Source organism: Paramormyrops kingsleyae, chromosome 7 (assembly GCF_048594095.1).
Source record: "Paramormyrops kingsleyae isolate MSU_618 chromosome 7, PKINGS_0.4, whole genome shotgun sequence".
Taxonomy (NCBI): Eukaryota; Metazoa; Chordata; class Actinopteri; order Osteoglossiformes; family Mormyridae; genus Paramormyrops; species Paramormyrops kingsleyae.
Genome location: NC_132803.1, coordinates 14390320 through 14411863, shown reverse-complemented (window position 1 = coordinate 14411863; position 21544 = coordinate 14390320). Strand labels below are relative to the sequence as shown.

Here is a 21544-nt window from a genome sequence, read left to right as displayed (position 1 = left end):
TGGCAAGTGCCAGGTCACACGTAAACACAGTCTCTGCACGCACATGCCCACCCAAGATGGCTGTTGATTGGCTGTTGGCTTGTCTTGTCGCGCTCTTCTGCGTGGGGACTCGCTCGCTGCCTTGTTTCTTTCTCACATATGGATTTTAATTGGGAATCCTGAGAGCCCAGCTGTGTCTTAACAACGGAGACACGGCAGCGTGCTAATTTTCCCATCGTACCCTCATAATTACCCTTCCGGTTCGTCCTTGAAATGCTACTGTTGTTTTTACCGATACACGGGGATAGAAAGAGTGAATTTTCCCATCGTAATGTGCATAATCAAGGAATATAGAATTTTGTGAAATATATCAGGTTGTGTAATTGAACTGTTTGTTAACAAAACAACATGTAAGACGTACCAACAGTTATTCTACCAGTCTATATTCATCAAATGAAGACAGGGCCTTTTCCATGTCCTGCTTTGAATAGCCTTTTTAATGTTTTGCTTAAAAACCCTTAAGATTTTAATGATATAGCAGTAGTGCTTGTAACATGAGGTGAGATCCAATTCCAACACTCAGCTCCAGTGTCAGTGTAAAAAAGATATACAGGGGGCTGGTTCTGATCTGCATGCTGGTGTTGGTGTAAAGGAGGGATACAGGGTGTTTGGTTCTGATCTGCATGCTGGTGTTGGTGTAAAGGAGGGATACAGGGTGTTTGGTTCTGATCTGCATGCTGGTGTTGGTGTAAAGGAGGGATACAGGGTGTTTGGTTCTGACCCGCATGCTGGTCTTGGTGTAAAGGAGGGATACAGGGGGCCGTTTCTGACCCGCATACTGGTGTAAATGGCTGGTTTTCCCACACTCCTGTCTGTCTTCTCTGGAGGTGACAGATTGCCTCGGCGATCCCCGTAAGCCGGCCTCAGCGCCCAGCCGCCAAGCGGCTCCCCAGCGGTGGCATTTCCTAGGCCTGCCGGATTACGGGCCCTGCTACACGGTTATTGCGTCGCCCTCCTTCCCGTCCGTCTGGGACACGGAAACGCAGCCAGAATATTTCTGAGGACAAGAAAAAGTATATTTCTAAGTGAACAGGAAGGAAAAATCTAACTTTTTGGGGCAAGGCCCTTGTTTCTTTGACTGAGATATCAGTTTTCCTGCTGGTATTATGCCAATGAAGAATTCTCAGCGAAAGCGCGGTATGAGAGCAGGCGTACGGGTGCATGACGGGGGGGCTACCGGGATATGGGCTTAGAGAGAGTCGAAAAGGCCAAGGAAACACCTGGGAAGAGAAGTTAGGGGAGGGATAGCCAGCAGCATGGCTGAATGTGTCACCTGGGCTTATATTAATGGTAATATGGTAATTAGGTAGCGCACTCCCCTCGTCTAACAGCGGGGTGGCCAGTGAGTCAGGGTGACATGACATGTTGCTTTTTTTTTATTTTTATGACGAGATGCTGTGTCTCCTATCTGACAGGCAGAGACAAAAACATCAGCTCGTTTGTGGTGGAAATCTGACCTGAAGCTTCCCTCTCTCCCAGCAGGAGGAGACCTCAGCGGTGCGGGAGGAGAAAACGCCTTGACCTTTAACGGCCCCCCCGCCCGCTGACCTCCTGGGGTCGGTGATCCTCTCACACTGGGCTGTGGCGGTTCGGTTATAATAAGCCTGAAGCGGTTGGAGCCGTAGACGGCGCTGGCAGTAGCGGTATGTGAGTGTAGCGAGCGGATTTTAGCTGGGATCCAGTTGAGCCTCACGGTTCCTGACTGGGGGAAGGACGGCCGGCTTCGCAGAGGCTGCGAAAGGCTTCACCTTTGCTCATTTGATCATCTGCTCTCTGTACTGTATCTTCTCGACGGGCAATATTGAAGTCCACTACAGAAGGAGCCTCCCGACCACTGGTGAGCTGAGCCTCCCCGAGACTCACCGCCTTCCTGTTTCCACAGGTCTCGCCAAACCGATGGGACTGGTGGAGGGTCCTGGGGGGCTGGGACAGGGGGGCGTGGCCGCCAGCCTCCGTGACCACGCCCACGAGGCGGAGGGCGGGAAGTATGAGGAGTACGGCTACAACGCCCAGCTGAGCGACCGCATCTCATTGGACAGGGTCATCCCAGACTACAGGCCCAAACGGTGAGTGTATCAGCGAACAAGGTTAACAAGAGAATGCACTCAAAAATGTGTGGCTTATTTAAAAAACAGGAATGCAACAAAGCACAGGGAATGGGTGACCAGCTGAGCAACTTATTTAAACATCCTCCAGTGATTATCCAGGACAGGATTGCGAGGGGGTCTGAAGCCAATCCAGAGCAGCACAGGGCACAAGGCCTAGGTACACCCTGGATGGGATGCCAGTCCCTCACAGGACACAAGGCCTAGGTACACCCTGGATGGGATGCCAGTCCCTCACAGGGCACAAGGCCTAGGTACACCCTGGATGGGATGCCAGTCCCTCACAGGGCACAAGGCCTAGGTACACCCTGTATGGGATGCCAGTCCCTCACAGGGCACAAGGCCTAGGTACACCCTGGATGGGATGCCAGTCCCTCACAGGGCACAAGGCCTAGGTACACCCTGGATGGGATGCCAGTCCCTCACAGGGCACAAGGCCTAGGTACACCCTGGATGGGATGCCAGTCCCTCACAGGGCACATATATGGGCATTATGGGCAGGTCAGGGACACCACTTGGCTGCTGGAAGAAAGCAGAGTGTCACAGGTGGGGAACGCGCACAGTCAGTGGGGTGGTGGGGAGGGGGGGTTTGCAGCCCCAGACCCTGGAGGTGCGGGACCACAGTGCTCCCTAGAAACTTCTTACCTTTATTTAACCAAGAAAATTGTTCAAATTAGGTATTTAACAAGCGGAGACCCATGAGCCGCCAATTTATCCTCTAACAATTAACAGTTAAACTGAAATCAATGTGGTTGCTGTTTAAGTCCAGCTTATGTGTCGAAGGAAAATAGAATAACTTCAGGGTCCAGTTCAGCACGTCACACCAATAGCAAAATTAAAACAAATTAGTGCTGGGATTGCTGGTGCGTGTGGCATGATTCCTGAGAGTAGCCCCCCCCCACCCGTAAGGGACTCCTGTAGAGCCTGAAATACGAGGCCCTTCAATATGGTGAAAGTACCTTTAAATTAGCTGATCGTTCACAGCTAGTCAACCTTTTAGCTGTGTAAGCTTCTCTCGCTAACAGTTAGCTAACGGATTCAAATGTAACATGGCAATTGGTCTCGGTAGTCAAACAATGGCTTCAGTCAAAAAATTAAGAGCTGAAGCTGTTTTAATAAAAACCACTGAAGACCACAGGCCTCTGATTCCGGGCTTCACAACGCTCCCTTCGCAGGAAAATTGCGGCAAGTGTAGACACCGTGCAGTCGTTTATCAGCGACGTCTTTAATCGCAGCATGAAAGGACAGCTTCCTGACCGCTTGTGGTGGGACGAAAACGGGATTTTTATGGACGAGTAAAGGCGACACGAAGGAACGGGCTGATTTTAGATTAATAACGCGATGCATCCAAGTCACAAAGACCTTCAAAGAAAGCCGTAACTCTGTGGCATTTTATATCGGCTTTGGAAACAGATAATAAGACACAGTAATAAATGGGAGAAGCCAGAGCGCTCCGGACAAGAATCTCTTTTGCTTGCAAAGAACTCGATAGATTTGCACAATCCTTGATAATCTTTCCAAAACGTTCAGATGGAAGGACTAATTAATAGCAGTTGTTATGGAGATGAGATTTGTGGATGTTATGGTCTTGGTGGCCCAGTTTTGAGATGTGAATGTAAGTCGATGATCACACTTCCAGTGTTATGGATTGACCTGGAGGTATTCAGCTGTCCTACCGATCCAGCCCTCACAGAAACAAAGGACAGACAAGTGGTGGTCAACAAAACAGGCCTCACAAAGGAAATAATCTGAAATTGTGGTTAAATGAGGATATTTAAATGGTTTATCAGGTCAGATCAGATTGGGGAGCATGCACTGGTATGGTGGATCCCGGTTCATAACCCCCCAGGCAGATATGCGGTCAAGTCCCACTCACCAGAAATAGCCATCTATCTGCCGCAGCCTGGTGTTATGTGGGCGTCCCTTTGGTCTGGTCCAGCTGCCCGGGTCCTCAGCAATGAAGATCCTGCGAGCTGGATCACCCTCGGGGAATCACGCCACATGAGATAAACTTTTAGCTGTCCTACGTCTGTGGCTTTCGAAAAAGAAACAAAAAACAAGATGAGAAATGGTTCTCGATGGGAGCTGAAACTCACCTGCCAATCAAACTGATCCTGATGTGGGGGGGGGGGGGGTGCTGGTGCCTCCTGGGAGGGTAACAACTCAGCAGAAACCCATGTGCTGGCCTCTCTGCAGCTGCAAGCAGATGGTCTACCCAGATGCCCTTCCGCAGATCTCCGTGGTGTTCATCTTTGTGAATGAGGCCCTCTCGGTCATCTTGCGGTCGGTCCACAGTGTGGTCAACCGCACCCCCGCCCACCTGTTGAAGGAAATCATCCTGGTGGACGACAACAGTGACAGCGGTAAGGCCTACACTCACCCCATGTTTGTCTTTGTGTGTGAGTCTGTCATCCATGCCAAGCCCCCTTGGCATCAGTGAAGACGAACCAGCCATGATCCAGGTCCAGAGGTCTATAGGAAGCTTCACATAAAGCGTGGTTCAGACTGCAGGGGCCTCTTTTGGTCTTTTGGATCATGCAGCTAGTTGTCACCTCTCTTTTAGGCCCGCTGTGCCAGATTCCAAAACAACAAAAAGTTTTTCTGTGCCACAAAGGATTGCCACAACCCCCGCCAACCCCAGTCCCACCTTGCAATTATTAGCTGGGGCAGCGGGACCATCAATTTCCGGGAGAGCGGAGATGACACCTCCAGCAAGGTGCCAGACTATGCGCATCCCCTGGGAGCACAGTCTCTTTTATCTCTCAGAATATCCCTGATCATGGGATTTAAATTTAACACATTGGTATGTGTTCAATTTCCTTTGTTAGACTGGTAATATGTGTGTGCAGGTGTCTGCGGAGAAAACACACGGTAAGAATCAGCTTTGGCCAATGCGTCTGACCTCGGTCCGGCTTTCTGGACGTCCTCTGTCCTTGCTTCCGGACGTCTCTGTCTCGACAGCCTTGCGGGTTGTGGTGGACCTCAGGTGTTCGTCCTTCCATATGCGTATGGCAAGCAGCAGCTGGTCTACAGCCAACTGTAGCGACCGGGGAAGCAGGCGGATCGAGGCATGACATCGAGCTCCGGCCAGCAATCAGTCGTGGCTGATTTGGGCCGACCTAGACGCCGACTTAGACGCTGCCGTGTCAAAGTCGAAGCAATAACGCAGCTGGCTGGTTGAGGCATCCCCCAATCTCCTCTTGGGGACTGAGCAATGCGAGGCTCTCAGATCTCAGAAGCAAACCGGCTCTTTGTCTTCCATACTTGCTGCTCTGTGTCCATCCCTCTCAGCCGACTCAACCATTCCTTTCATTTTGGCCGCGCCATCGCCTCACCCATGCTGCCTTACCCAATCCATCCCCCGGGGCCATTTTCATTACTCAAACCTGCCTGCGTACACCCCCCCAGCCCCGCTCCCCCCCAGTGCTGCAAGGAGGAGAGAGAGCAGAGAGCTGTCCCTTTCAATCGGTGTGACTGAGAACGTCCTCAGTGCCACGATGGATTAACCAATCAGCTCCCTCAGCCAATGTGTCCATTCATTCATCCATCCATCATTTTCCCAGTTGTCAGGATCACCTTTCACGACGGTGCCAGACAATATTTTCTGCCTTCTCTCCCAAGTAATATTGCTCAGACCCCGATTCCCACAGCAGTCCTCATGCCCACGGGCTGCTGCCTGTCATCTACGTTATCTTGCCGTTTTCTCCGCTAACTGCTTCTGTGATGTGTCCTCCCACCCTCTCCCCCCCACCCTACTGCAGTGGAGCTCAAGCTGAACCTGGATCAGTATGTGAACAAGCGGTACCCAGGGCTGGTGAAGGTCGTGCGGAACGGCAGGCGAGAGGGGCTGATCCGGGCCCGGATCCTGGGCTGGCGGGCTGCCACCGCGCCGGTCGTTGGCTTCTTTGATGCTCACGTGGAGTTCAACGTTGGCTGGTGAGAGCAGGGCTGGGGTGGGGGTGTTGCGTCGTGATGCACCCAAAGCTCCCATCTACTCAGACACCTTCTGGACTTCCATTCAGAGTCAAATCACCCCGACCTGCCCCCCCAGGCCCACCTCCACCCCCAGCTAGTTCCCAATCACCCACTTACACTCCTGATTTTATTTACAACTAACTATAAAGCCATTCATTTTTTGGGGGGAGTCTGAGCAAATAAACATTGTTTCAATCTCATTAAACAGATTTTTAGGGAAAGGCTGCAGTGGATCTTGGGGGCAGTGTGTGGCTCGGTTCTAAGCCTCTATGCCTGTGAGCCAACGGCTGATGCTTGCAGCCCAAACCTCTGCAGAACAGTCACGTCTGTGGGCCCTTAACCCCCAGCTCTGTGGGCGCCTCTGCAGGTGGCTGCCCTTCTCTGCCAAGCTTGCTCTCACCTACATGTGTGTCTGTGTATCATGGAGAGCAAGATGGGGTAGATGAAAATAGAATTCCCCAACGTGGATTAATAATGTATTATTAATAAATATTTAGAAGATTCTTATAAGAATGGTAACATTTTGCTTTTTAATACCAATTCTTTCTCACTGCTGATCTGGGACACTGTAAGCCCTCCCTCCCAAAAAAAATATTTTTTGCTATACATGGTAAATAAGTGAATGTGGTTTTGTTGACTGTGGGAGGGATATTGCAGGGGGATACATTTCGCTGGCTTTCCTGTGTCCCGTAAACATTATGGGACATTTAATCCTGTCTCTATCCTTGTGAATAATAACGATGGCTGTTTAACGCACGTGTTTTGTGTGAAGACATCAGCTTTATCAGAGAGCACAAGCTGACGTTAGACAGAAAGGCCTATTCAAACAGCTAATTAGTTTCAGGCATGTCACCATTGCCACGCCGCAGTCAGCTCCGCTCCCCCCGTGCCCGTCCGGCGTGTGAGCCTGTTGCACGCCGACACGGGTGTGATCAGATGTCCGCTCGCAGATCGCGGACTCGCATGCATGGCCTCTACTCCGGTACCTGCCTCGTCTGCTTTTCCATCTGCTCCCTCATTTTTAAAAACAGAAGTAGACAAGAATATTTTTCCCCTTCTCTCCATCTGTATTTCCATCCCAAGATGCCTTGCAGATCGAACTGGGCGTGAATCTTGGCTTTCACGTTAAACCGTGCCCACAACCCTGAAGTCGGTCACGTGCACGTTTAAGCTAAATAAGCAAGCCGGCCTATAATTCATGCTCTCAAGCCGCGGATGCGTCTACACCGAACCATATCCGTGCCCTGAAGCTGAGCTTGTCCTCACAGGCTCACTATAATGTGGAAAAGAGAAGCTTAATCTAAGAACATTGTCAAATAACCAGAAGGGAAGGATGGAGGTAAAATCAGAGCATAAAATCAGAGTGTATTTTCACTGGGTACGAAGATTTAGTGAACAGTCAGCTATTTGTGTTGTCACATGATGTGAGGTGCCAGGAATGCAATGTTTCTGCCAGAAGACCTCTGGGGGGCACTGATCAGCTGACCACCATCTATTAGAGATTAGAGAAAGACGTCATTCTTCCGTAGATACGACACATTGGTCTTTTCCGGCAAGTGAATAGAATAAAGTCCATAAAGTCCTAAAACGGGATAAGGGGGCGGAAGAGAAGCTGTCAGGCGTCCTCGCTGGATCTCAGCACATCATTTGCAGGTTGTCTCTGCCTCGGCGTGATGTGAGTCAGACTCCCTGATGCAGAGCGGCCCAATTCCTCCGTCGACTCCGCAGCACAAACTCGGTGGAGGGAGGGAGGGACGATTGGAGCACGTTGGGTAGTGATCTCGTCCATTGGGCCCCAGTGTGTTACTGTTTGAATCTATTAGCTTTACATTTACAGCTCAATACTTCCTCAAGTTGTTCAGGTGAGGAAGAACAGATGTGGATTTGAGTGCCGGACTGTGGTTTCCATGGAGATACCCAGGCCTGATCGGTAGCCCAAGTCTCTTACACCATCTGACACCATTTGTCCCTTGTCTCGAACCTGTGAATTAGCCTTGGGGCCAGAGGACTCTGATCCTCAGGCCTACCAGTGGGAGTGGACTATGCAGTAGGGTGGAGTGATGCGGTTCAGAAACTGGAGGGTTTCTAAATTTAGTCTCCAGTTCTTCCTGAACTCCAGTTGTTCTCCTACTCACTTTAATCCAGTAAGGTTCCAGCTAACAGCCTCGTGTGTCTCAAAACTCCCTTGATGCATTCTGAGCAGGATTCAACCCCAATGAGAGACCGGGATAACCTTCAATCCAATTCATTTTAATTTCAGCTCATTTCATTTCATTGTCATTTCAGTTCATTGGGATTTTTGCTTCATTGAGAAAGACTCCAGAAATGAATGAAGAACTTCTCTCTCTCCCGTTCGGTCCTGGACACCAGTGACGGTGTGTCAGTGAGCTGAAGTCTTAGTCGCGTTTGTGTGCATTGTTGCCTTTAACTGAAGAGTAATTTGTAAATTCTGCATGGGGCTTGACGTGCATCCGTCCTGTTTGCAGGCCTAATTAAATGAACTGGGCCGAGGAGGGCATGGAGTATGGTACCCAGCATCTGCTTGGCTCCCAATTAACCAAGAGTAACTCACAGCTTCTTGCTCTTCTCATTTATTTATTCCATCCAAACTTGTATCTTTAAAAGTCTTATCCAGTACAGGGTTGCTGGGTTATTGGGGCGGGGACTGGGATGATGAGGTTTATTTTATTTTGCTCTGGGTCTATGTGTGATTTATATGGTCATTATTCGGTGCTGATGATTGGCTCGTGTCCCCAATCAGGGTGGAGCCAATCTTGACCAGAGTGAAGGAGGACCGCACACGCATCATCCTCCCTGCCATTGACAACATCAAATACAACACCTTTGAGGTGCAGCAGTATGCCAACGCCGCGCACGGCTACAGCTGGGGCCTCTGGTGCATGTACATCAGCCCTCCACAGGCTTGGCTGGACAAGGGAGACGAGAGCGCCCCCATCAGGTAATCATTATGCCATGCAGGAAAACCCAGGAGTGATTGACGTCTCTGGTCTTGTGTGTTTAAATTATGCAGGCTGGACCGACTTATATAATAAACACTGCAATGCATTTAATCTCGGACCGAGTCTGACGTGCAGTTCTGAACGGGAGAGTCTGTCGGAGGTGGGAGTAACTCTTCATCAGCGCTCCAGCATCTCGACTTTGCTTTCAGAATGCAGCCCCACCTTGAAAACATGAATTATGCACTAGCTATGATAAATCAATCCCTTGCTATTGGAATGCCGGTCGTTCGCGCAGTCCCGCTGAGCGATGTTTCATCGCGGTAGTGCGGACGGCCCGGCGCCTCTAAAGGCCGCGCGCACACCGGTGCCGCTTGATCTTTATGTTAGATGACGACAGAGGCACATATGTTCGGCTAATTGCTTATTTCAGTCTTCATTATAGCCAGGAATGTGCCGTCTCGGTAATGAATGGGTCAGGGAGAGATTTATACACAGTTGCTTCACATATAATGGGCTCACAGGGCGAATGCAGAAAGAGCCGTGAAATCGATTCAGAATTTCTTACCCGATTACTCCCTTTGACATTTGAAAGAAGCCCTCCTGCTCCTTTTTAAATGTTACATTTTCATCCTTTTCATTTGGGCGTTTTAAACGATAGCAGGCAGTCGGGGTGACATTTTGGAGTCGTTCCTGCAGGACACGCGGTCCCCCGCTTGCCTTGTGACTTCTGCCAGCGGCGGAAGCGGATGACATCATGTCCTGGGAGCCGGCTTCCAGTCGCGGCAGGATGTACCTAAGCCTGCTTGTGGCCGGCGGGGGGGTGGTGGGTGGCTCGCGCAAGGCATTGTGGGGAAATATGCGTAAGAGAAAGCCAAAAAAGCAACGGCACATCTTTGAGGTGTAAGAGGTATGGCCTTCAGCAAGGAGACACCAGAGATCGAAGGAGAATGCGTTGGGAAATCCGAGTGAGAGATATTCCCTGCAGGACATATTTGTGGATCCGGCGGCTGTTTCCATGGAGCCTCCCACAAAAAAAAAAAATTAAAATTGGCTGTAATGGGAGATTTGTTCGATATTGAAACCAGAATGACAGACACACAAAAGCTTTATTTTTTTCGCACTTATCTCACCACGGCCATTGTGCGCCAAAATCGGCAGCTGGCATGTAGTAGAACAAAAGACAGATTTGTGTTTTACTCAGACGTTTACCCATTGCTTAACTAGGACGCCACTTACAGTTGAAGCCTGTTGAGCACAATTGTTGTTCCTCATAATATTTATGTATTTCATCTGTTCCATGTTTTGTGACTAGGACTCCAGCCATGATTGGCTGCTCCTTCGTGGTTGACAGAGAGTACTTTGAGGAGATTGGGCTTCTTGACCCAGGCATGGAGGTCTACGGAGGAGAAAACATTGAGCTGGGCATGAGGGTAAGTAGCCATGCCTTCTTGTTCTCAGGGCCCTGGAGTTGAGCAGAGGCTCAGTCTGGCTCTAAGCTTTGTTCATATTCCATAATGGCGTGACGGAAGATCTGTGTTTTGCTGAATGTTTGCCTGGGAGTCCAAATACAACAGGGAGGAGTGATTTGAAGGCAACGTGAGATCCTCTCTGGTCGAAGTTCAAAGAGGAAGAAAATCTAACAAGAAAGATCTAACCGTCTGAGACAAAACATAATCCTGTCAGCATTTTCTAGAGAGGTTTCTCTCAAAGTTTCAAACCAAGAATGAGAACATTTTTCCCAGTTTCGATGACCTGTCACAATAGCTGCTGTGGAAACAGTGAAATGTGCGATTAACAATCTGTGAAATTTGTTGGTCACCGCAGGGGTGTACCCCCATGACAAAATTTGCTGAGCTGGGGGGGGAATTCCCCATGATAAAACTGGGTGGGTGCATGACAAGCATGAGATTTGCAGCTCATGTCCGTCAGGTGGCAGAACGGGATAAAATATGTGAGTCTATGGCACAAGGCAGGGAACAACCCAGGCTGGGGTGCCAGCCCATCGCAGGACACACTCACACACCAGTCACTCTCACACGCACACCTCTGATTAGCTTCAATTACCTTCAGCGTGTTTTTGGGCTGTGGGTTGAAATCAGAGTACCCATACGGGGGCAACATGCAAACGCCACACATATAGTGTCAGAGGCCAGAGTGCTAAACACTGCACCCCCATGTAATTTATTTAAGCTAACGATAATAACATATGGTATAAATATAAATTCAGCCAATAATTTTTATTAATCTGTCAAGTCAATAAAGTCTGATTCATCTCCCCCATGGATTAATTAACATTAACCCTGAGCTTTTTGATCTTGGGCTCTCAGAGTCTCAGGATTATATGACCAGTTTCAATTCTCAGGAATATCTGTCAAGGAAGGATATTCTAAATCGAATAATAGATGCGTGCCGTAATACTCAATACGCAATCCATTTTTTTAAGGATTTAAAATAAATTTTATTTGTGACTGTCAGCCTGAGGGAGATATTCTGGAAAAAGTCCAGCTTTGCCACATTATAAATGTATTGCTTAGAGATAGGTGAAAATCCATAACCTTGAACTGTAATACTCACTTAAATCACAGGCTTTAGGCTTTGTACCCCAGGATAGGTTTAGATTAAAGCTGTACCAGAGTAATACTCAGAGCCTCCTGCTGGTAAAAATGGGCTTTGAGTTACTGCCAGAAATGGCTTGGTGTTTGTTTGGCCTACAGAATTGTTTTTTTTTTTTTTAATTGTTATACTTCCGTTAAATAATGTCTCTGGCTGTGTCTGCTGCTTGGTTGAGCCCTGGGTGGGGGCAGGCAAAAGGTCACAGCACGATCCCCCCCCCCGGGTGTGACTGTGGAAAGCAGCTCAGATGAGCTGGCGGGGGGTGGGCGGGGGGTGCATGGAATTTTGTCCGGTGGCATGGGAGAGACATTCCAGTTTAGCCGCTTAAATAACGTGAACTAATGGATTGTAGCTACACTGGCACCAAAAAGGGAAGATACTAATGCAGGGAAGTACAGACAGAATAATACAAACGAGGTCACAAAGATGGAGAAATGCAGGAAAAAAAATGAATTTAAATAAGTAGGATGAAAGCAATTGTATTTCAAATTAAATTCTCTCCATTGCAAGAAACATGACAAGATTATAATTTTGCCCCAAAACAATTTACAAAAGGATTCCTCCTTGTACAAGAGCTATGACTAGACTTGGAAGGAAATCAAAGAAACATACTTTCAGTTATGATGAATACTACACAATATGAGACATCATAAAGAATGGGGAAGATAGCATATGGCATTTATATATATTGGGGATATATAGATAGGGGTCTACAGTGTGAACGTGCTGCTCATTCTCAAAGAAACATTTTATACTGCACATTTGTACTGAATTCTGCCCAGCAGCATGAGGTCAAAGTTCAAGGTCGTGAGCAACAACAGCAGAATGCACCAACAGGGGTCGCTACAACCTAAAATAGTTCACTTTAGCTGTATGTATTTTTTAATTGGGCTTATGAGGGATCCACAGAATGAGGAATATTTTAGAGGTAACGATATTGTCGCGGGATTGCCATAAGACAGAAACACTAAAATGGAATGATTCTTTGTAGGTGTGCTCACAAGTCTTTTATAAAAGCAAACAAGCTCTTGGTTTTGGCTGCAGATGAGAGATGCGCTTCTGAAGGGAACAGTAGCATTCCAGAGCATTTTGTAATAAGACCCCCTCCTCCACCCCGAGGCAGCCAGTACAAGCTGGTGCATACCCATAATAATCTGAATCGTCCCAATGAAACGTTACCCATTGCTGTCGGTAAGCGCGTTGATTAAAATGGGTGCATTAGCACCACAGAATGCACAGTAGTGCGAGCCTGCCTCAGTGCCGTAAATCTAAAAAAATAACACGTGACCTGCCACGGGCCGTCCCGTCTCTCTGCGGGTCGTACTGCAGTCGGAGTCACCTTCAGAAATAAGGGTGTCCCGCTTTCGCGGCTCTGCGGCGAGCCGGCCCACGGAGACTTCCGGAGACTCCAGCAATGATCGAAATCCTTCCTGCGGCCTGGGTGTCCCTGAGAGGGCAGACTGAGCTGTGTTATGTTCACTGTTTATGACAGTAGATCGCAGTTCCATTCCTGCCCCCCACCGAAAGAATGTCTTCATTCCAACCCACACTGATTTCAACCTACTGCATCCATTATTGGCCTATTAAGCACCATATAAGCCAGGTAAAGGTAGGGTTGGGATGAAGACATTCTGCCTGGGGGGCAGGAGCACTGCTTTATGGTGAACATGTGACTGACTAGAAATATGTTTTTCTCATCCGGAAGCAAATTGTTGGAGTAACATCAGTGATAGTATAAATTCAAATTCTGCTACATAATTAAATAATTTTTGGAGCAATTCAATGTTTTGATGTATGCCTTCTAAAGCAGTTTAATGAGATGTGTGTAACAATATCATATGTTTAAATGCTCAGTGCACTTCTGCAACAAGAATAAACATCCGCACATTTCAGCACCAATCACACTTATATGTTGATCCATCTCTGTCAGGGGCTTCAGGTCTGGTCAGAATTGATGAAACTGTGTGGCAATAGAGCTTAGAAAACATCAAAGATTTTTTTTCCCCTCGGTTACTCGTAAGGTCCAGTGCTGCTGTCTTCTCCAGATCGCCCGCGGGTCGGATGGTTCTCTGAGATTTGGCTCGGTGTTCAATTTCAAAGCGACCCTCCCCCCTGCCCCCCTTCCCCACACACAACTTTGGCTGTTTTTTTAACTGGGAGCCAGGAGCCGCATCTCTGTGCTCCAGATCCATGTTTGACTGAGGATCGCACTGGCCCAGTGAGCAGATGAACGTTGTGCTTTGGTGTCATCATACAATGGTTTGGTCGGCCAATACGTTCCTGTGACAGAGACTAATAAAACCTCACCCCGAGAAGAGAGTTAGGTCCCTTCATTTACAGTGCTGATGTCATTTTATGGTAGTTTAAACATCTTCGGTTTCTGTTTTATCTATAATATTAGAATTCATATTTAGCTAGTTTGCATATAACACTAGCCAACACTTAAGAACTCTAATGTTCATCATTAAAAAAAATTCCCTCATTATCTTAATGAGATTTTATGAATTTATATAAACCAAACAGTGACAGATTTCTATTACGCTGATGTTCATTTTGGGAGCACTTGTTCTTCTTCGTATTTATGAGTCGGAATTCCTCTAACTGGCTTTGATCGGGCAGCATCGCTGTTGTTCTTCTGCTGAAATGCATGGCAGTTCTCTGATTCACCATCCCTGAGGCCTGTCTGCGGCATGTGTTTCTGCGGCAGGCTCCCAGGGATTGTCCAATCAGAAACAGTCCCGTAAGGTCGAGATCCTTTCTAGAGGGAGGAGGCCCTGTGGTCTGTATCGGGGAGGAGCTGTAAGCTATTGAGCATGTCCATCCGCTCCCCTGACCTTTGGCCTCTCGCAGGTGTCCCTGTGATCCCGATCTCATGTTTACGCTTGACCTTTCCAGCTTTTCCCAGCAGTCATTGTGAACTGAGTGTCAGCTGAGCCCAGCTCCTTAGCCACTCCGCCTCCCCGCTGCGTCAAACAGGCAACATGGCTGCCTGGTAGGTCTCGCACAGTCGGGACAAAAAAGAACTGCAGTTTGCCGGCAACGCTCTCTTCCGACGTCTCCCTGCCCTCCTTCAGTCGTGGTCCTTTTTAAATTCTTAATGATCTGCAGTTTCTGTGGCCTGGGGACTTTGTTGTGTCAGAATAAAGCAACAAAGCCTTTTTCATCCAGTTATTTATTCTCTCTGTAAGCATAGCACACTGGGGATAATAAAAATAACGGCACACCCCAGTGAGATACAGGCTGCATCCCCCCACCCTTTTTAATAATCCCCCATGTTTGAGTGTTTCCTTTTGTAACGCTCTGATGAGAACTGAGACGTTCCATTTAGGGAGGATTTAAGCTCACATGACGTGAGTTATGGGGGTCACTCACTGAAGTGTGGGGGGAGGCACAAGTCCGCCAGAGAGAGCTGCATATACAGCGTGGGGAAGTGAGGAAACTGCGGGGGTAGGGGAGGGGGGGGCAGACACAGGCTGGGAGAACAGTAATTGCATTACAGTCAGACGTTACGTTCCAGAACCCTTCGTGAATGAGGATGATTCGCGGATATTTGGTAGAGTCATTAAAAATGGTAATATGTGCTTAATTCTAAAGTTTAAACCCTAAATATGACCTCGGTCATGCTCCCAAAACACTTTAATTTAGTTTAAAAGTTAGCTTAATACATTACTTTTAAAAAAAACAAATGTTTGATGTAAAAATAGAGTACAGTATCGCCTAATGGATATTTGTCACACTAGCACATTTACAGTATAGTATACTAATGTTACCCCTACTAATTCATAGAACACGGCATTGGCTGCCGTTTTCTATTGCATTCACAGTAACGTACAATGAGTAAACGAACAGGACTGTAAATTTATTGACAGAAGTTATATACGTAACCAAGGTACAATTCAATAAAATACGTAAGAAAAACATGTACAGATGCTCCTCTACTTACGAAGGAGTCACGTTCTGAACGGCTGTTCGTAACTTGAAATGTTTGTAAGTCGTTATTCAACATCATTTTAAGGGTATACGCAAGTGCAAATAACTAGGGTGCTGGGAGTACGCACGCTACGCTGCTGCGTGACGGACGTAGCGGCCAGAAGTCATGCTAGGCGGAATTGGGGCGCAAAAAAAGTAAATTGATGTTGTGGACAGGAAACGGGAGCCCAATGAACAAAATCTGGACTTACAGTTATCTTTGTTCGTATGTCTGAAAGTTCGTAAGTTGAAAGTTCGTAAGTAGAGGAGCATCTGTACATGTAATTTTCGTGGATCTGTGAATTCGCAAATCAAAATGCACGAATGCACGAAGGCTGACTATTTACAATCTGACAGTTCGTGCGACTTTCGTGACCTTCAGAAAGGCTGAGAGTTTTGTCATTAACTCATTAACAAGTTTAGATTGTATAAACTATGCATTCATTTTCAAATAAATACAGTTCCAGGTTTTTTTTGGTTTTACCATAACAAGCTGCTCTACATGTATAATGCATATATTAGCTTATATTTTATACGTACATGATTCATCTCTGTATACCTGCTTAATGCACAAAATATGTAATACAGATGTAAAATATTTATGAAGTTAAGGTTAATATATACAGGCAACTGAAATATTGAGAACAAGTGCTTCCACGCAGGTTACTTAAGTAATTCGCTTCCCATGATGCTTAGGGTCATGACCGATTGGCCATAATTATTTTGCTGATGTCTTTAACAGCATAGTTCCTGGTTACTTTGGGAGTTAGGGGATTGCTGGGGCAGGTGCAGTAAGAGCTCCAGTGCAGAACACTGCTCAGATAGATGCTTCTCAACCAGCAGCAGCCATCTGACGATAGTGTGGAAGTCTGGGGAAAAGATCCCATCAACTTTGGGCAGCTGTGAACAAAGGTGAGAAGCTTTACGCTTTGATGTCCGTCCCAGATAAGCTGATCTGACTAGCAGCTCGGAATCAATTCACTGAAGTTTCGCCAAGGGCAGTGTACCGAACACACAGGAGTACCATGGTCAGATACCTATACATAAATTCCTTATTACACTTTAAAATACACTTTCATGTGCATAGTGCTAGAAAGGAAACAGACAGAGGTCAAACGGGACGTGAACAAAAGTCATGTGGTCCGATGAGTCATCTGGCAGATGTGCGTGGTGCAGGTTGAAGCAGGTCTACAGGCTTATATGCCTGCCTCTCACTCTGGCAGCCCAGTTACGGTGTTGAGCACATTTTCCCAGCATGCTTTAGTTCCACTCAGCTTCATAGAGGGTAAGGTGGACACCCATACACACAAAGACATTATGAGTAATAAAGTCCACACTATGGTGAAGAATCTTTAACCTGATGGGAATGGAATCTTCCAGAAGAAAATGTGCCCCACCCATAGTGCACAGGAGGTTGCCAAATGGGTTAACGGGCATGAAAATGCAGTGAATGATACGGCACAGTCATGCCAGTCACTAGAACGGGACCCTGTTGAATGCTTAAGAGGGATTACAGGAGAACAGAGCCACCACCAGCATCACATTCCACCAGTGTCAACGAGGGTGACCATCTAATCCACATCAGGAGGGGCACTACAAGCTATTTCAGGTTTTACAAACTACCTTAAAACTGAATGGCTCCTGTGCTCGGCTAAATTGTTCAGTTCATCTTGTACTTTTACTGGTTTGTTTCCTTGATTGAAAGACTCATTCAGCCATTTAACATTCACTTAATCAACATTCTCATGCATGATTATCGGAGACTAACCAATCAGCACACAGCAAGAACTTGCTTAAATGAAATCCGGGTCCTTTTAATAGAAGTGGTTGAAATGATTTTACAAACCCTGTCGTACCTCATAGTGTCCGTCCTGACATCGATTAGGTGGTCACCCTAGTGTCAACAAAAGAGTAAGTGTTGGTTCTCGCGGAGTAGGGACATCGCTCCGGATTGTGGCGGCATGTTGGATCTCGGCCAAGGCACACCAGATCTGTTTTGCCACTTTTGGGTTACCGTCTCTCTGATTTTGGAAGTTACATTTGTAATTTAGCACAGGCATTTCTATTGTTCTTTTTATCTTCTCCGTGGGTGAAGGCTCGAGTCTCAGCCTCTAGAACTTCGAGAGACGTTTTGCTGGCGGCCTCCTGCTAAACTGGGGATCAGCCGGCATTAACTCAGAGCAGGTGGGATGTCGAAAGACAGGGGGAGCCTGTCGACGCTGTAATCCTGCAAGCTTATCCAGCATGAGGACCAACAACAGGATGAAGGGAGTCTTAGATGCTGATTGGCAGTAATAATCTGCTAATTGGAAAGGCTTTCCCAGAAGGTGTAAACATCTCCACAGCATCTCCCAGATACGCACGCTGACCTTCAGTATCCACTTATATCTGAAGAGTCTGGACTCTTGTTGTCACTTTGTTGTCTTTAAATGCTGAATGATTTTATAAATAGCTACTTGGCAGGGGCGTCTGGAATTTGCCGTCAAAGCCAGGCGGTGATTAGAGCAAGGAGATACTGAGGGTAACTGTTCTGGTTGCAGGACGTATCACTTCTGCCCGGCAAAACGGCTCGACACATCGATGAACAAGTCAATAAATCGAGGGCACGTCTGGATCGTGTTGTATTGAGATCTTAGCACTGGAGAGAAAGATCATATGGCTTTCTGGAGCATTCTAGGAAGAAGCTAATTGCAGGACAGGGTATAGTGATTTACACAACAGGCCCCATATTATTCTCCTTATTCCTGCAATCCCCTTTTTAGTGGGGAAGGCAGATTAAATAGAATGACCTTTCTGTAAATTTAATTACATTTGGCTTCTTTTCAAAGTTGGCTAAGGAAACAGGTGACGGAATCTTTGCCGAAAATCCCCCGACTTCAAACGTTCGTGGGACAAAGAAAGCAGAGCCAAGCAGAAATGGTCTCGGAAAATTCAGTACACCTTGGATGGCGGACAGACGCGCTGGCGGGATGATTAACAGCATGTGTGTTTGGGAGAGGTGAGCGACCACAGAAAAAGGCTTTTAAACTGCCAGGGCGCTGAGTGATGGAAGGTGCTCTCATCCGTAAGCCCTGGTCCGGGTCGTGGGTGGGTGCACTGCCAGGACACCTCAAGACATGTCTGGGAACAAACAAACGGTCATCGACTGCCAAGAGCGGATTGTTCTCGTTTCAGGCATGTGCATGGTGATCACCTGCCTCGTCGGTATTATTTGACAGGTAAAGTAAACATCTGGTTTGCGGGTAGAAAACTAATGCTGAGGATGACGCATGTGCGAAGAGCAGAAGGGACGGTCAGCTTAGCCGAGGGTCGCACAGGAAGATGAATGGATTAAGGAGATGAAGGACAAGAGACAGCTGGATAAAAAGGGAATTGAATCAGAACCAAGGGTTATACAGCATGATTAAAGCGGCAACTTAGACTGGAAGATTGAATGTTTTATCCATCCATCCATCTATACATTTCCAACCACTTCTCCTGAGCAGGGTTGTGGGGTCAAATTTTTATTTTTATAATTCATTCATTTTCATTTTTTTTTACAAAATCAAAATAATAGTAGCCTTTTTGTGTAAATAAAAATAGTTACATGAAATATAAAAATATAATGAGATCCCAAGCTTACCAAAGCTACTCCAAGGTGTGTACATGTAGAGTACAGTCTGAGTATTTGGACAGAGACACTTTTTAAAAATAATTGTGACTTCTTACACCAAGACAATGAATCTGAAATGAAGCGCTCAATATGCACTTAGCATGCATCCTGCCGGCTTTATTCAGAAAACTGTATTTGGTGAACTGTTCAGGAATTATATCCATTTTAATACATACCCCCCTCCCCATTTTAGCTGTCCCTTGGCCAGGTGTGTGTTGTTGCTTCATCAGTTCTTACAGAATTAAGCTGATGAAGGTGTGAAGTTCATTCTAAGTGGAGTGTTTTTATCTGGCATCTGCTGCTGTTGTCACTCAACATGAAGGAGAAAAGAAGTGTCATCATAAGGCTGAAAAGTCAGGAAGAAACACTGAAGACAGGACTAAAGGCAAAAGGCTGCCAGAATACGCCGGAATAGAAGACGCCGTCAGTATAGTGCTGACGGAGCGTCACTGGGCCCGCCTGAAGGCGTCTTGGGGTTCCACACTGAAGCCAGTCATCGACTGCAAAGGATTTGCAACCAAGTATTAAATATGACAATTTTCTTTGAGGTAATATTAATTTGTCCAAATACTTTTGGGCTCTTAAAAGTGTGTTTGTGTGTTTCTCAGGTTTGTGTGTTTGTGGGGGGGGGGGGGGGGCTATATGCTAAAATGTACATACATCCTGCACAGTTCACCAAATATCGCTGTCCAGAGCCTTAAAGCAGACAGTCTGCAATTTAAGCACATGTTGATTCCTTCATTTCAATCAATTGTACTGGTTCACAAAGTCAAAATTATGTATTGTCTCTGTTAAAATACTTATGGTCTGCACTGCACTATCGATCCCACGCACTGTGGAGCCAGCTAGACACTGGAAGCCTCCAGGCAGACACTCGTCTGCACACACAGCACTGCCTCTTTAGCCTAACGTGCCGCATTCCAGAATACCAACATCTTCCGGACAGTTTTATTTCATGATTTTACCGAATGATACAGACAGCATGCTTGACGGACTTTCAGATGTCCTTCTGAAGGTGGCCAGTCTGCACCGTGCCTTATGTCCGAATTTCAGCCAAAAGGCATTGCTTACGCGTGTCCTGTGAAACGGGAAAAGTTTGAATGAATTCCCAGCTGGCAGAGCGTAGAGACATATGTTCTGCTGGCATCCGAAAGGACTACATCCAACCTTCTGATATATTTCAACAAGAAGCAGAAATGTCCCAGTTTTGACTCCGTGCCCAATATTGCTGGAAGTAATATCTGAAAAATAGGATTTTAAAAAATATTTTCTTTGGGCACTTTAGAAAACTTCCTATCAATGTAGAGCAATCTACTTTTTTCATGCCTATTTTTTTCATTGCAATATAACCAATTAGTTTTTTTTTCCTGAACGTGTTCATGAGGTTAGGAGAGTCTCCTCGCGCAGTCCTCCCGCTGCCTTTTACATGAAATGTGAATTCTATGCCATACATTTTATTAAACTGGCAGCTGAATCCGTTATGTTAAGCAACGAGATGGTCTCTCGCTTTAGGGTGATAAGGACGCTGCGGCTTGATTAAGTCTTGTTTTGGTGTCAGTTGTTACATTGTCGTCACAACGTGAAGAAAATATCATCCACGCTTTCTGTCCCATTCATTACGCAATAATAAGAAGAAAGAAACAGAGTACTGCACTCTTGAATGAAATGCATTAAGATAAGCTGATAGATAAGATGCTGCACCCAGATTCACACAGTGTTATCACAGTGGGATACTCGAATTGCCGACAGCATTATAGGAGTATCATTTGTTAGGCTATATTAATGGTTCAGCAGCAGCCCCGATGAAGCACATCACGTGTGACAGGCAGGGTACGGAGACTCTCCTCGTCTCGTTAACCTTAGCTGATCGCATTTACATCGTTTCCACGGGAATTACCGCAGCAGTCGCTCAGTGCGTCCCGTCCCGTCCCGGGCGATCGCCTTCTCTGAGAGATCAGCCAGCGTTTATGAGATTAATCCCGGCCATCACCGCACATTACGCCCGCTGTCAGTATATTAAACGCGAAGTTATATCGTCTGTGCGTTGGGGACAGTTAAGATGCGAAGATGGTCCAATGGTTAAATAACGGGGAAACTGACTGTACGTGGATATGCATGGTTTTGTGGGAAAACAGGGCGGTTATACCTAGGTAAATTGAGAACATATTGATGAATCCACTATTGTTTTAAGGGAATTAATTGCTTAATTAAGCATAACGAACCTTTCAGTT

The 21544-nt window shown here is 46.8% G+C and overlaps 1 protein-coding gene across 3 annotated transcripts in view; it reads left to right on the top strand.

The window, feature by feature from the left end:
- LOC111849773 (polypeptide N-acetylgalactosaminyltransferase 9-like) overlaps window positions 1-21544 on the top strand; it is a 40797-nt gene that overhangs the window by 9161 nt on the left and 10092 nt on the right. For all 3 annotated transcript variants that reach the window (XM_023822941.2, XM_023822943.2, XM_023822940.2), the window contains 5 exons: window positions 1922-2105; window positions 4341-4507; window positions 5906-6080; window positions 8881-9078; window positions 10392-10509. In XM_023822941.2, the coding sequence (XP_023678709.1) occupies window positions 1922-2105; window positions 4341-4507; window positions 5906-6080; window positions 8881-9078; window positions 10392-10509 (842 nt within the window). The remainder of the gene's footprint in view (window positions 1-1921; window positions 2106-4340; window positions 4508-5905; window positions 6081-8880; window positions 9079-10391; window positions 10510-21544) is intronic.